At 47.4% G+C, this 14,520-nt stretch overlaps 5 protein-coding genes across 5 annotated transcripts; 3 read left to right on the forward strand and 2 right to left on the reverse strand.

The window, feature by feature from the left end:
• Positions 1-39: 39 nt before the first annotated feature.
• On the forward strand, positions 40-1,915 carry JR316_0004268 (uncharacterized protein; the record flags this gene model as incomplete). Its single annotated transcript, XM_047890037.1, has 4 exons — positions 40-133; positions 185-212; positions 265-592; positions 656-1,915. The coding sequence occupies 4 exons, from the start codon at positions 40-42 to the stop codon at positions 1,913-1,915; spliced, it is 1,710 nt and encodes a 569-aa protein (XP_047749798.1).
• Positions 1,916-2,520: 605 nt separating this feature from the next.
• Positions 2,521-6,024, reverse strand: JR316_0004269 (L-tyrosine decarboxylase; the record flags this gene model as incomplete). Its single annotated transcript, XM_047890038.1, has 9 exons — positions 2,521-3,157; positions 3,213-3,487; positions 3,548-4,102; positions 4,158-4,266; positions 4,321-4,879; positions 4,934-5,284; positions 5,347-5,351; positions 5,408-5,775; positions 5,842-6,024. 9 exons carry the CDS (start codon positions 6,022-6,024, stop codon positions 2,521-2,523), a joined length of 3,042 nt encoding a protein of 1,013 aa, XP_047749799.1.
• A 2,511-nt stretch (positions 6,025-8,535) lies between these two features.
• JR316_0004270 (Polyporopepsin) lies at positions 8,536-10,410 on the forward strand (the record flags this gene model as incomplete). Its single annotated transcript, XM_047890039.1, has 12 exons — positions 8,536-8,860; positions 8,918-8,942; positions 8,999-9,071; positions 9,123-9,153; positions 9,206-9,282; positions 9,339-9,373; positions 9,427-9,452; positions 9,511-9,654; positions 9,709-9,751; positions 9,796-9,905; positions 9,975-10,120; positions 10,171-10,410. The coding sequence occupies 12 exons, from the start codon at positions 8,536-8,538 to the stop codon at positions 10,408-10,410; spliced, it is 1,275 nt and encodes a 424-aa protein (XP_047749800.1).
• A 667-nt stretch (positions 10,411-11,077) lies between these two features.
• On the forward strand, positions 11,078-12,435 carry JR316_0004271 (uncharacterized protein; the record flags this gene model as incomplete). Its single annotated transcript, XM_047890040.1, has 3 exons — positions 11,078-11,606; positions 11,658-11,773; positions 11,827-12,435. The coding sequence occupies 3 exons, from the start codon at positions 11,078-11,080 to the stop codon at positions 12,433-12,435; spliced, it is 1,254 nt and encodes a 417-aa protein (XP_047749801.1).
• Positions 12,436-12,750: 315 nt separating this feature from the next.
• On the reverse strand, positions 12,751-14,295 carry JR316_0004272 (uncharacterized protein; the record flags this gene model as incomplete). Its single annotated transcript, XM_047890041.1, has 1 exon — positions 12,751-14,295. One exon carries the CDS (start codon positions 14,293-14,295, stop codon positions 12,751-12,753), a length of 1,545 nt encoding a protein of 514 aa, XP_047749802.1.
• Between the last annotated feature and the right edge of the window lie 225 nt (positions 14,296-14,520).

Here is a 14,520-nt window from a genome sequence, read left to right on the forward strand (position 1 = left end):
AACGCCCTCCAGCCTTGCTCATCATCGCCATCGACGACAATGAAGGCGGACGAGTCGACCCCGACACCGACCCCAACACCGCAGACGCCCGCGCCCGTTGTTCAGACGTACACCTCCCAATGGGCCTCTACACGTACGTCCCCCTTTTGACAAGTCTCACCACAAACCTGCTCACATCGTCCAGCGATCCAGCAGCCCGGGCAGCACCCAACGTAGAGCACCTTCACACTCTCCAGAATACCAACGCTGACGACTGTAATACAGGGCATCTTACTACCAACCGTATACATCGCACTACCCACAGGCTGCATATGCCACCCACTACCAGGCCTACGCTCCACCACAGACGCCCACTGCCACCACGTCCACAACACAGCAGCAGCAGGCCGCTGCTGCGCGCCCGACGACGACGACACCTGCACCGACAGCTGCATACCAGACGAGCACGTACAATCTTAGCACGGCTGCCGCGAACACGACGACAACTGCCAATGCTGCGAGCAGTAGCAGTAATAATAACAGTGGCGGTATGGATACGGCGGATGTCGCTACGCTCAACGATGCCCTGGGAAGTGCAGGCGTCGATCTTCGCGTACGTCGTGCTCAAATATCCTTTGTTTCCATCTCCAATCTAACTGGCCTCCTTTACTGAAAGGCCGAGGAAGAATCCCTTCAACGTTCCTCCGACCTCTCTCACCCACTCACATCCTCACTGCACCATTCCCACAGCTACCACCGTCCATACGAAGACCGCACCCGCAAGGCTCCCCAACCACCGCACTGCTTCCCGACACATGTGATCGGTCCAACCATGCGCACCGTCGCGACGAACCACAAAGTCACCCGCGTCACCGACGACGCCGTCAACTACCTCGCCCTCGCCCTTCGCGCGCGCATACACGACCTCATCAAGGGCATGGTCGCCGCCGCGCGCCACCGCACAGATGCCCAATTCGACCGCCCCGCACACTTTTACGGCGACGAAAACGCAGTCGATCCCGCCGCTACCGCTGCATCTACATCTGCAACAGCAGTCATCAAAATTGAAGTCGACGGCGAGCTCGTCCCGGCGCCCGCGTCCGACAAGCCAAAAGACCGCACACCGATGTGGAGCATCGTCATCCGCAAAGACATATCCAAGCAGCTCGCCGCGCTCGAGAAGATCGAGCGCGAGGAAGAGCTTCGCGCGCGGAAGGAAAGGAAAGAGCGCGCAGAGCTCACCGCTGCACATGCCGCCGCGCTCGCCGCACAAGCATCAGGTATGGCATCTGGCTCAACAGCATACGGTGCAGGCGCCGCCGGCGGGGCCGCTGGCTCCTCTGCCGCTGGTGCTGGTGCTGCAGGTGGGGACGGAGACGACGGCGATGGAGGCGCGAATCCCAAAAAGAAGCGTAAGAAGGATGGTCCGGGTGTGACGGCGCGCAACATGTCCGAAGACGTGCGCAAGAAGATGTCTAATGCGGTCGCGAGTCAGGCTGCGGGGCTCGGTGGACGGTATAGCTGGATGACGGCCGCGAATGCGGGCGCGGCTGCGACGCCCGTTAAGCCCAAGCCCGCTACTACTACTACTACTACTCCTAGTGCTACTACCACTCCTGCACCTACAGGGACGTCGGGCGGTGATGCAGCCGCAGCTGGCACTGGCACGGGTTCAACGGGGACGGCGGCGGCAGCAGCAACGACACCTACATCCTCCTGGGCACGGCCCTACATCCCGACCAAAAAACCCGGGTTCTCTTCTTCGCTCGCGTCCTCTGGCACTACCAATGGCACGGCGAACGGCACGGGTGGCAAAGAGGGCGAAGGCGACGCGGAGAGCAAGAAAATATCTGTCACAATGCGAGATGCCATGTTTGTCGTTGAGAAGGAAAGAGGCCACGGGGCGGGGAGGGGTGCCGCCCGTGGGTGGGTGTAGATGCAGATGCGGACTTTTATTGAACTTCCCAATTCGTATGGGTTTCCCCAGGAACTTTCTTTCTTTTTTTCTACTCACCTGCTTCTTGCTTGATTGATTGCCTTGTTGGCTGTATGTACCATGTATTTTAGCCTACCAACTTACCTTACCCTTCCCATTACACCCTAGACCAACAAGGGCCCCCATCGATGATCATGGTGTTTGAAGCCAAGGTCGGCGCCTATTTGCTGACGGCATCTGATTGACACTTACATCGGGTTATGCCGTGCCGGATCCTCTTTCGTATTTGAAGCGCCCACTCGCATTGCATGAATATGTACGTGGTACGGCAGAAACCACGTACATACACGCAATATAAGTAGTAGAAATATGTTAGAGCTTTTATGATTTTCCTCACTTTTCCTAGATGTTTACAAGATGTTTATGCCTATCAAAGTCAAGCAAGTTGCACATCGAGGTGGAAAGGCTTTGGGTGAAAAATTTTGCAGTCTTTCAAATAGAATAACAAAGGTAATCATATACAACATTTATGCACTTTGGTTGGTTAACATATATTGATTTTCTTTTGCCTCTAACAAGCGTCAAGAGTTGGTCCCATATTTCTTCTACTTCGTCGGAGCAACAGTCTCCAATTTGTTGTGGAAATGACGAACAGCGTTTTGCCAGCCTTTGATCGTTCCAGCGGTCATCTCGCCGTACATGTTGCGAGCGTGAGGAACATGCGCCGCGTCTTCGTCGGCAGTAGGCTCAGAAGCGACGTTGAGTGCATCAGAATCGACGTAAATATTTCCGACGAGCGTGATAGTGCCTTGTGTAACGACGGGCTGGTTCTTGATGTCGTGGAGAGGGATGGGATCCATTGTCGATGCCGGGTATGGATCTCTGTACACTTTGACGCGGAGTATTTGCCCGGAGCTGAAGAAGAATTGGTTGGTGATCTTGAAATCTTTCATGAGCGGGAAGGGCTGCATGGATGCCTCGTGTACGTTCTCAGCAACAACAATGAGGCCCTTGGCGAGGTCCTCGCTTGACACCTCGTCGTCGAATTTGTACTGTATTTCGCCAGCACTCAGATGGATGTTAGGAACGACAGTAATGACATGGTCGAGATGAGCGTGTCCTTGAGTCCCGTAGAAATAGAATGGCATCAACGATGGGTACGCAGATTCCAGGTCCTCAGTCATCAGAGAGCGCTTCTTGACTACTTTAATGTTTGAAATCTTCACTTTGAAACTAGTTTTCCTGTGCATTGCAATGATGTTAGCTTGTCAGAGGTAAAATAAAATCAGATGTGTACCTCTTTCCGATGGTGAGTATGCCATCAAATGATCCTCCGTCAACGATTTCGTCAAGGCGGAGGGGCACAGTGTTATGTACAATCACTGCTTCAACTCTTTCATGGGCATGTATCGCCTGCCGAACTTGGCCTTCAACATTTACTGAAAGGATGATTTGGCGACGGCCGCTGGCCATATGGATCGTTGGGGTGTGGACAAGATAGTATTGCTCTCCTGAACCATGAAGAAGGAAGGTGTGAATGCTAGGTTTCATATCGTTGCGGATCCGTGCATACTATTATTATAAATGTGTATGAGTAAAGCATTTCATTGAAAAATTATGTGCAAGCCTTACCTCGACCTCCTCCTCAACGATCTTTTGGAAGGTGTTTGCCAGAGTTCCCACAAAGTCGTTCGTTGTAGTAAATGGAGACATAACGACGTTCCTCAGGACTATAACATCCTGGTCACCAACAAGTCCCATGCGTCTCTTTACTTCGGTTGCACAGACGCCGTATTCGGACTGTTTCAAGGTGGTTGAGCTGAGGAAGAATGGCGTATGCAATGGGTTCTCCTCGGCACTTGTAACAGAAAAGCGTTGGAAAATACGGTTATTGAGCCAGTTGGCTTCCTCGACGTCGGTGTTGAGATTATTATCGCGGTCGCGGAAGTTGCATGCGAAAACGTTGATATTGAGATCGGACCCAAGTTGGTGCAAGAGTTCCATAGCCTCAGAATCGTTGTATATTTCCTCGTTCGACTTGAACAAAATACGATCCCTGATGAACTGCTTTTGCTCTTCGACCTTTGCAGGGTCAGCGTTGGGGTCGATGTCAGCGGGGATGGGATTGAACGGGGTGACAGTGAAACTGGTAGTATCGGTAGACATTGCAGACCAGTGAGCAGCATACTAAATAAAGTGCTAAGTCTTCGTTGAGATGTACATGAATAGCACAATAACTTACTCGGCGACAAGTAAACATTGCCTGGCCAAGAAGGTTCCCGTATCCAGAAGGAGTCAGGCCAATGGTTTCGTGCGCCATGAATACCGCGGATGCTGCTGCACCAGGTTTGCTGTAGTACGTCGATTGGGTTACAACAACGTGGTAGAAGTTTCAATGCACTCACCTTCCTTCAATCCCGTATATACCGATACTTTGGCCCTCATTGCCTTGGGCAAGGTAGGGCGCGGACCATGTAAGCAGGTACCTCATCCTTCCGTCGCGATAACAGAGTGCCCCAGCAGGATAAGGAACATAGCCTGCCTTGTGCGGGTCGATAGTAATTGAATCGGCATACTTTATATGGCTGAGTTGTAACGCGCTCTCCTCGCGCAGACCGACGTGAGGGACAAAGCCCGAGGTAGTGTCCTCTTTGGGAAGCCTAGTCCGGTTTCGACCCAATGTATCTTTGGGTAGCATGGTTGCAAAATAGCCTCCCCAAGCAGCATCTGCATGGATGGCAAAAGACAGACCCAAAGCTTCATACTTTTGGCGCAGCTTCAGGATCTCCGTAATGCGATCGACACCGCCCTCTTCGGTGGTACCGATAACAGCAACTACTTGGTATACTGGCGTCTCCTCGTCCAAGCAAATTTTTAACATACGATCGAGTTCGTTTATGTCCATGTGGGCTTGGATGTCTACTGGGACGTTGCGAAGGTTGTCTGAGCCAATACCGAGCACAGCTATGAACAAAAACAGCGATTAATTCCACATCACATCCAACTTGTTAGTCATACCTGCAGCCTTTGGCCAGGAATAATGGTTTGTGCTCGGGGATAAAACGACAGGTTGTTGGGTAAGTCCCCAACGCTGCATCAACGTGTCTTTGTTGGTAGACTGGATGATATACTTTCGCATAACCTTTTCGAGGAACTGAGGTGAAATATTGTACTCGTCGTGCAGACGGTCGGGCATGTCTAAGATAGTAGAAACATGCAAATTGAGGAGTTCCCATGGGCTGCAATCCTTCAATAATTTTTTGTCACCAACACAGGTTTTGACGGAGAATGTGTCACGAATGAATTCCATCTCTGCGCCTTCGGCTGAAGCATCACGGAGTGAGAGAGGGTAAAACTTGAGGTTTCGCGCTATAGCGGAGGAACCATTGTAAGATGTAGAATGGATAAAGTTGTGGTCATAAGCTGCTTACCCGCCCTTTCAAAAGAGAGGAAGTTAGTAGGTCTCGGATTAAATGCAGAACAGTGACTTACCACATCGCTTCCAGGTTTGCAACAGTTCCACCTGATGCAATATGTCCCCAGGCGAGAGGTTCCTCGGTGTTATTTAGCCGATTATAACCCAGCATCTCAGAGAGTTGCAAGCCAACTTCTTCCTCGATGAGGGTAGTGAATGGACTAGCCTCGAAGGCAACATTGTTAGGATTGTAAAATGTGGTCGATAAGAATCCGAGAATGGCAGGTAGACTTTGGTCTACAGACATATGGCCGCTGTACCGAGGAGAGAAGAAAGGAATGGACCTTTCACCGAGTGCAGTCAATAATTCGGTGAGATTGGAGGTGATTACTTTAGTAGTCTGAGTAAAGGCGGGGGAAGTTTGCATGTCTGTAGTAATAAAAGCCTGTCATTCAACCATTCGGTTGTAAGTAGAAATATCGAGGTGTGTATATTCAACAGTGCCACTCACATTGTCATCCGGGAAGTATGCATCGCGGGCAGCCTTTTGCTGTGCGACAACCGTGGTCAACCATTGCTGGAGAAATGCGGCATTTTCTGCTTTGGGACCCAAGAACAGAGCAGATATACGTTCATGGTCGTCACTCGAAGGAACCCGATAGCGATGAGTAATGTGAGGGTGACTGGAAGGCATAGCAAAGCACTGGGCAGTGGGAGATGCTGTTGAGCTGAATAGCCTATGGAAGCGACATTTTATAGGATATTTCCAGATACAAGGCTTCCATCGAGCGGACTATAGCGAACTAGAATAATTGTTTGGTTGCTTCCATCGAAAGGGTCAGTACGAGAGTGGCACACCTGACGCATACGAGGGACGTGAAGCCAATTAAAGAAATGAATGGCATTGGTAGAGCAGCATAGACAAGGTCATCCGCAATAAAATTTAGGGTCAACGGAAGCAATGCAATGCATTCTAGCTGCTTTGGAGAGGGCGAAATAGAAATGTTCTGGCCATCGTGAGGATGGCGGACGAAACATGCAGACCGGTTGAACCCTCGATCTTTTGATAGATTCGTCACGAGAACTAAGGCTGTAGCCCAGCATATGAAGCGAGCAAGTATGTGCAACTTGAATTGCGTTCTTTGCTATAGTGGAGATGTTCGATTCAACGAAATCTACGATTCGCAAACGCCATTCTTGCAGTGGAGCGGCATCCGATAGTCTATCCCACCACTGTCTGGTTCCTGAAGTAACTGTAGATTAGAAATTGAACGAGTTCCATACCGGGACAGGTTGAACAAGTGTCAACTTACTGAGCAAAGAAGCATAAGCTTGAACAATCGATGAGATGCCATCGTCCTTAGATGACTTTCTTGAACCATCCGGTGTCGTAAGTCGCGTTGCCCGTAGCACTGATAAGATTCACCAATAAGATGCACAGCTCGAAAAATATGGCAAAGAAAGGAAAAGAGGAAGAGGCTTTAGTTAACCACGAACGTTTCAAACAACAGGCTTGAAGGTCGACATCGTTGTTTGCTCCGTGTTTGTCACTTGATCTCCTCTGGGCAATGGGGACGATAGGGGTACAGTTGTGCCTGACAATGACATTGCTGGCCCATCCCTCAGACTGTACAGTACAAACTAAAGAACGTTCACATTCAGTTTTGACTAACTCTAAATCTAGTATACGTATTCTAAACAGAACATCACATATCAACGCAAAGCTAAAATTAGTTGGTCAGTGCATGAGCCAATCACACCAATTTAAAGTTGTTTCAACGAGTTGTCCCATTTAATGACATAGAACAGCGCAAAGTTTGTAAAAAAGCTCTGATAATCTGTTCAAGCGGTGGTTTATGATAGTCGGAAATGTTCTTAAAAGTTGCCCTATGACAGAGTTCTAACTGTCTATTTAGGAAAAGAAATAGTACAATATTCGTGGTTATTCACTTCGGAGCTTGAGCTCACTCAGGTACCTATAATAAAAAGAGAGTCCACTCGTGTTACGTATTGACAGTCGATAATACGATTAGAAGCACTCTTTCAAAGCGTATTCTTGATCATCCCCCTTATTTCCCTTAGAGCATTGAATCAGGTCCTTCGGAAGACATACCCACAAGTACTTCTCAAGGATTCTCAGTTTTGTATGAGAACGGATATCCTATTAATACAAGCTAACCTGATTTAGGGTCTTGAATGTGCAGGACGACTCTATACTGCAGATAAATTTGAAGAAGAATAAAACAGATGTCCCTGTGGTGGGGATGTGGGGTTGGAAGTAGGTTAGGTCGCTTCCAGAATCGCCATGTCGCCGTGGTTTAGCGAAAATAACTCTGAACATTCGGTGGTAAGCCTCCTCCGTTCATCAATTCCCATGCATTTTCCACCACTCCATAGACTTGATTCAGCTGACCTAGACGATACCATTGTAAGTCCTCCAAGTTTGGAGCCAGCTGACATTTACTGAATGCCTGAGTCGACACTAATATTGGTCTCAGGACCTTTTGGGCACTGGAAGATTAAGACCTTGATATTACCCAAATAATGAAAGATATCTTTCAGCGAAGATGAACTTTTACATATAGATGGTGTTAACGGGCTGTCCGAGCACAGCGCGTACACTGACAATCACCGGAAGCGAGTATTACTGCGCTACATCGCGAAAGGGGAAGTCGATTTCTTGCATTCTGGAATGAATTTATGTTGTTAGATTGAATATTGAATATTGGAAAACTGCTGGCAAACGTGGATATTGAAGAAGCTTGGGTTGAGCTAGTTGAGCTTGGGGGTCACTAGAAAAATAGCTGGTGCGAGGCTTAGGCTTGATGCGTGAGCAGGAGGCGGCAAATCCCGCAGAGGAATACCGGCACGGCGGCACCCACACATTGGCTTCGCATTGACGATGCACGGGCACATGGAGCTTGTCTTCGCGCTTCAATATCCCCCGTCAAGGACCAACGCACAGTTTCTCAATCTTGTTGGGGAACATGTATTCAATCAGAGAAGATCACGCGTCACGTCGGAGTAGGGTTGTACCTCCTGTTTAGCCCACTTTTGAATTTGCCTATGATGATCACCAATTGGTACAGAAAAAGTGCAACTAGCGATTCGACCACACTGCTGACAGAATATTTTGGGAAGGACAGTAGATCATAAATTAAGGATTAATCAAAACTAAAATTCACCTTACCTACCGTTCATAACAATGCACCTCACAGTGGACCTGTCAGCCGCCGTCATTTTTGCGGGCGCAGTAATGGCGTCTCCAGTACTGATATCTAAGTCTCCAGTGACACTCTCCCTTTCCAGACGCGTCAACACAACAAGTATTCATAATCTCGTTCGACACGATCAGTCCAGAGCCAAGCAGCTCAGATTCGCGACGGCGCGATCATCATCTCCTCCAGATGCCAGCAACTTTTCAAAGCAAAGAAAAGACGACGTAAATGTACCCGCAGACAATCAAGCGGTATCTTATGTCGCTTCATTGGAGATCGGAACTCCATCCAGTACTTCTCGGCCCAACACATGTGGGTTCCCAATTTTCAAATTATTATTGAAGTTACTTACACATGACAAATTTGTAGTCTCTCTCATTGTCGATACAGGAAGGTATATTTCCTTGAACTCGCCGTCGCAGTAGACGCAGTTGATAATTTATAACTTAGCTCAAACACTTGGTTTGGTGCTGGGACAACCAAATACATTTCAGGAACTGCAGAGCAGGATTATGATTTAGTGGTACGCGTGCCTTTTTAAGACATGTCTGTAAATCTAATGCTCCGTTCACAGGCGGTCCAATATGGCTCTGGATACTTCATCGGTGTGTGGCCTTATTTTAATGTTTGCGCCGGGAAGCTGACCAGCTATTTCAGGAGATGAAATTCATGATGTCGTGACATTAGCACCAGGGTTCAACGTTTCGAACCAATCCCTGGGCAAATCTTTTCTGGTAAAGCAGAGGCATTTAATTTAAATTAAGCATGGTCTACTCAGATTTCAGCACAGGCAAAAGGGTTCTCGGATGTCGACGGTATTTTAGGGTAAGAATGTCAGCCAGTTATACTACTCATATATATCGACATATTTTGTCTAGTTTGGGCCCGACGCAGCTTACAAAAGGTGAGTATATTGTTTCACAAACCGAACCTTGTAATACTCATATTACGCGTGAAATTAGGGACACTTTACCCTTCTGTCAATGATGTAATTCCTACTATTATGGACAATCTGTATAATCAGGGACTTGTTTCTAACTATGAGGTGGGGATCTTTTTTGAGGCTACGACCGACACAAACGTCTCAAACGGCCAGCTTACTTTCGGTCAGTATTCTGAACCATATATTAACACTAAAATCTGATATTAGCTTTGCGTAGGAGGCACCGATCCATCTAAACACATGGGCGATATCACCTATACGTGAGTTGTATCTCCAGTTTTGAATATACGCTCAATTTTTACAGGCCAATTACATCAATATCCCCCGCAAGCGCTTACTGGGGCATTACTCAGTCGCTGAGCTACGGAAACCTCAATATCCTTTCTCCAGGTACGCCTGGTATCGTGGACACAGGTAATATGCCTTTACATACATATCTTCAAATTACATTACTCCGCAGCTGACCAGTACCCTTAAATACAGGAACAACTCTTATTCTTATTGCAACGGACGCATTCCAGAAGTATACATCGGCAACCGGAGCCACCTTTGACGGCGCGACAGGCTTACTGACTATCACACTTGCTCAATACAAGAACCTTCAGAATCTGATTTTTCACATCGAAGGAGTAAGCGTGTTCTTGAACACATTGGCTCGAGTACACTAACTTGACATCAGACAGACTTTACGCTGATTCCCGACGCACAAATATGGCCTCGCGCTCTAAATCAAGACATTGGTGGTATTACAGGTAGCATATATCTGGTCATTGGAGACCTTGGCGAATTATCAGGCGCAGGACTTGACTTCATAAATGGCCTCGGTTTCCTCGAACGGTTTTATTCCGTATTTGACACGGGCAACAAACGGGTGGGACTTGCTCCAACGAGTATCACGACACGTATAATAAATTTCTAACGAGAATTAGATAAATCGATGTAAATATATCACCAAATATCGAAAGCTTCCAGTGAAGAGGAAAATTGAAAGGAATACTTGTACTTACAAGAAACTAGGGAGGCTATGATGTTCTGTACAACAGTGGTATTGGTACAGCCACTCCTGCAAATAGGTAGAAAAATTCTCCGGCAGATTCTCCGACGCGATGTAAGCAACAAGCCTCTGTGGTAATCGATGGAAAATCGGTTTACCATGATTATGACTCAATCCAAGATTTACAAAGTTCAAGGAATATTTGTACGAAATTCTGCTCGGAAAAAATAGACTTTGGACTTGGTTGGAGTGCACCAGCATTTGAGCAGCGTATTCGAGCGCGTTGCGCCCAGTCAAAACGCCAAAACGCCAGCCCTAAGGAAGGTCACGAGACCGTTTCAGTGTTGCTACATGTCGCCAAGCTTTCGCGACTTCACTTGGAGTTCACAACTTCCATTCGCAAACGGCCAAAAATAGCTTCTCGCATTATAACAATGGACAAAGAACAATGGGAGTCTGAAAGGAACCGGACTTCATACCATTTTGGGCAGTATTCCCGTTACTCGAAGCCCGTTGATGGGCCACTCCAGTTTGGTTAAATAGTGGACGAGGTTCAACGGAAAGAAAGTTTGCTCTTTCCTTTCCCCCCATCATGTCCCGAGACAACACCCCTAGTGCACCTTCTACTCTCCCTGGCCCAGCTACTACTAGACTGGACTCTTTGATGAATTCTGATTCTCCAGAGCCGACTTGGCCTCCCACCTGGGGTAAAATCTGCAGAGCTTTATTTCCAAATGCACCTCTTGCCAACCGAGTCGTCTACCCATCGGCCCGACCATACACAGGCTCCTTGGATTCCCCATCTACTTCGGATACTAGTTCAAGTTGCTCAGTTTCTCCCGATGCTTGTCAAGCTTTACCGTCGTTGATGAGCCAGATGAACGTTACAAATATCACTGTTCGAGTTTTCTATCGCCCAGGAGAGCTTCCTGCAGAGAACTCTTTCACTCCGTCTACTATTGCCCAGGAATCCCCAAAATCGGTTACCAAATATGGTACCGATAACACTTTTGCTACGGCTGCAGAAAACATATCGGAGGCATCTGGTCTCAGCCTCAATGGTTTGCGATCTGCCAAAAGCTTCAAAGACGTTATCAGATGTCTTCTTCGGGCCATTCAGGGTACGCAACTATCCCTTCTATTCTGTCTCAATTATTAAAGATAATCTCTAGATGAATGTGCCAAATTTTCTGGTGGCGAGAGCGATGATGAGTTTGACAGACAATCTGCAGCTTTAGCGGCTCGGAAGAAAAAGTCAACTGCTGCGACCTCCGACCCATTCAAACTTGTATGTTATTAATTTTCTTCGATAAATAGCTTCATATACTGAAAAGCGAATAGAACTCAAGGGCATTCATGTCTTACGATATGATTTCAAAGCCCGGCAAGGAGCTTACGCTTCACGATAGCCTGGAATCCTTGGTCTGGATCTTTCTGTATATCGTGCTACGATACTCGAAGCACAACGCAATCAGGGATGCCGTCAGGCCTATGAGAGAGCAAATGTCGTGCACGCCGGTCAAGAATAAACCCAATCTTAACGCATTGCTGACGCTGCTATTTTGCCAAAACACACTGGCCGAAGAGGAATACGGAATCGGATTCGCAAAATTGGCCCTATTCCTGACTTCTCGTCCTCTACCTCCCAATTTCGAGGTATTCGACAACCCAGCTATCACATCGGCCGTTTTCTCTCTCATTGAGCTGTTCGAAGAGAAATACAGATATTTAGAGCGCACTCTTCCCAAAAAGGTTCGCGCCTTGGCGCAGGTTGAAGAGATCAGTTACGAGGAGGCCGAAATCGAATACATGGCCACAACCTCATATAAGCGACATATGGAGGTCATCGACATGCTGCCCGAACGGATGGAGAATATCCTGCTGGACTGTATGCGTGATGAGGATTGGCCTGAGCAAGACATCCTGGTGGACGGATTGGCGGGACAGTGAGGGATTGGTGAAGGGTGTTCTGTATCATGTAATTATATCGAGACAACAGCAATTCGTGTACCATAGTCATTGAAATTTGCATTCATTATCTTTCAGCAAACTCAATATACTAAAGCACAGACCACAAAATGGTAACCCGTTCTCTAAGAGTATTGTCACGTAATATTAGCGCTTATTTAAGTCTAAGCTCTGTTACCTCCAAGTTACCTCCGTAGGGTTGGCAGATCGTCATTCACGTCTTCATGTTTAAGACTAACAGATATTCAGGAATCCCAGTTCTAAGTTCTGATGTTATCAATTATAGTAATGTATTGGCTAATCTCTGCAAACAAGTTTCATTGAACAAGGATCATCATAGAATGTCACTTTCAATCCTTCCTTCTGTAGAACTAAGAGTCTCCGAATATCATACAGTAAAGAACGGCCGACACCACAGACCGAGACGGCTTTCAGATATTTCTTACCAGGAGCACCGTTCCATCGATATTCAATCATGGATGATAGCACTGGGTCGTCCGAGTCGACTTCCACACCGTCTTTGTCGTAGCCGAAAGACTCAAGCACGGGACATATACTAAACTCTCCCTTCGACGTGTCCCATGTTGTCAAGCATTTTGCAAAAGCATCGGTCAGCAAGTGTGGGCCATCGTCTTCCTGCTCGCAGTCATATGTAGAATGTAGTTCCAGTGACTTTAAATTTGGAAGCAAACATAGAAACTCGAGCTTTTCTTGTTCTGTTGATTGATCCCGATCGAGTACGAGGTGTTCCAGCGTGAGCTCGCATCGTGAAATGAAAGTGATGAAGTCCTCCTGTATCCATTTACGATCACGGCGTAGGACAAGCTTATTGAGCAATGGAGCGCGTATGAGTGAGAGAATTCGAGTCAACGGAGAATTTCCTCGAATGTCATCTGCAACATAGCCTATTAAAGTCAATTCTCTTAAAAAAGGTAAATTTCTGATCCGGCTCTGTGCTGGTATCACGCCGAGTAGCCGCCCTGCGTTGCACCTTTCCAGTGCCCTTGTCGATGAGAGAACGAGATACAGTTCCGATACAAAAATATAGCCTTCCAGGATTTCCAGATTTACTAGATTCCGAAAGTACATCTGCGTGTCATGAACTAAGACTGGCCTACCAGAAGTAGGCTGCCGCCTTATTAGTGTGTGCAGCTTTGGGGACATCTGCACCGTCCTCCGCACAAACGGGGCGAGGCCCTTATCGTATAGACCAATTTTGTATTCATCAGGGGAAGGATGCCTAACACTTCCCACGATTTCCAGAGTCTCTAGGATCGGCGCGTAATGTTTAACGAAGATAAGATCACTTGTCGCTCGCCACTGAAAACGTTTGGCGGGATTGCGACAACCGATGCAGGTGGTATTCAAGAGTTGGGCATCAATTCGCATTTTCTGCGCGCGGTGAATGTTTAGAGCGAAATTCCAGAATGCGGGCAGAGCATATCGTCGTTTTACAGCATCTCGAATGTTGGAGCTACTCGTCAGATAAACAGGAGAGGCGTTGTTTCGGAGCGACGCAGTCGTATATGCGAGGTTGAGGGTGAGGGGTTTGGTAGATGCGCGCTTGAAGGCAAGAACGATGAGCTCTTGCTTTGGTGAACTGTTCCCGTGGCGATCGATTCTTAATGCGATATCGGTCCATAAATCTGGGATATCCGCAACTATGTTGTAAAACCTAGAGCAGACATGGCTTAATCGAAGAGAATTATCCACTACCCGACTTGATGTTGAGGCTATATCGATTTCTGGGTTTTCGAGGACTGCGATCTTGAATATCTCTTGCCAAACGTCTTCTGGGATCTGGTGAATGACCCAGTTTTTTGCAAGAGTCGTTGACCTCATCGGGGGAGATAAAGAAGAAAATGAGGTTTTTTATGGGCGATTTGTGGATGAGGAACAAAGCTTCTGTAGGCATCAAAGAATACCTATATAGGTGTCGTTCTGTCAAAAGTACACATGACTGTGAGATTCAAACACCGGCGAAATAAGATGATAAACCTCATCCGGCCAAAGTAAACAAAATTGAGTCAATCTGATACCCCGGACTCTCAGTGGGATTATTTGTGT

This window comes from Psilocybe cubensis, chromosome 4 (genome assembly GCF_017499595.1).
Source record: "Psilocybe cubensis strain MGC-MH-2018 chromosome 4, whole genome shotgun sequence".
Lineage (NCBI taxonomy): Eukaryota > Fungi > Basidiomycota > Agaricomycetes > Agaricales > Agrocybaceae > Psilocybe > Psilocybe cubensis.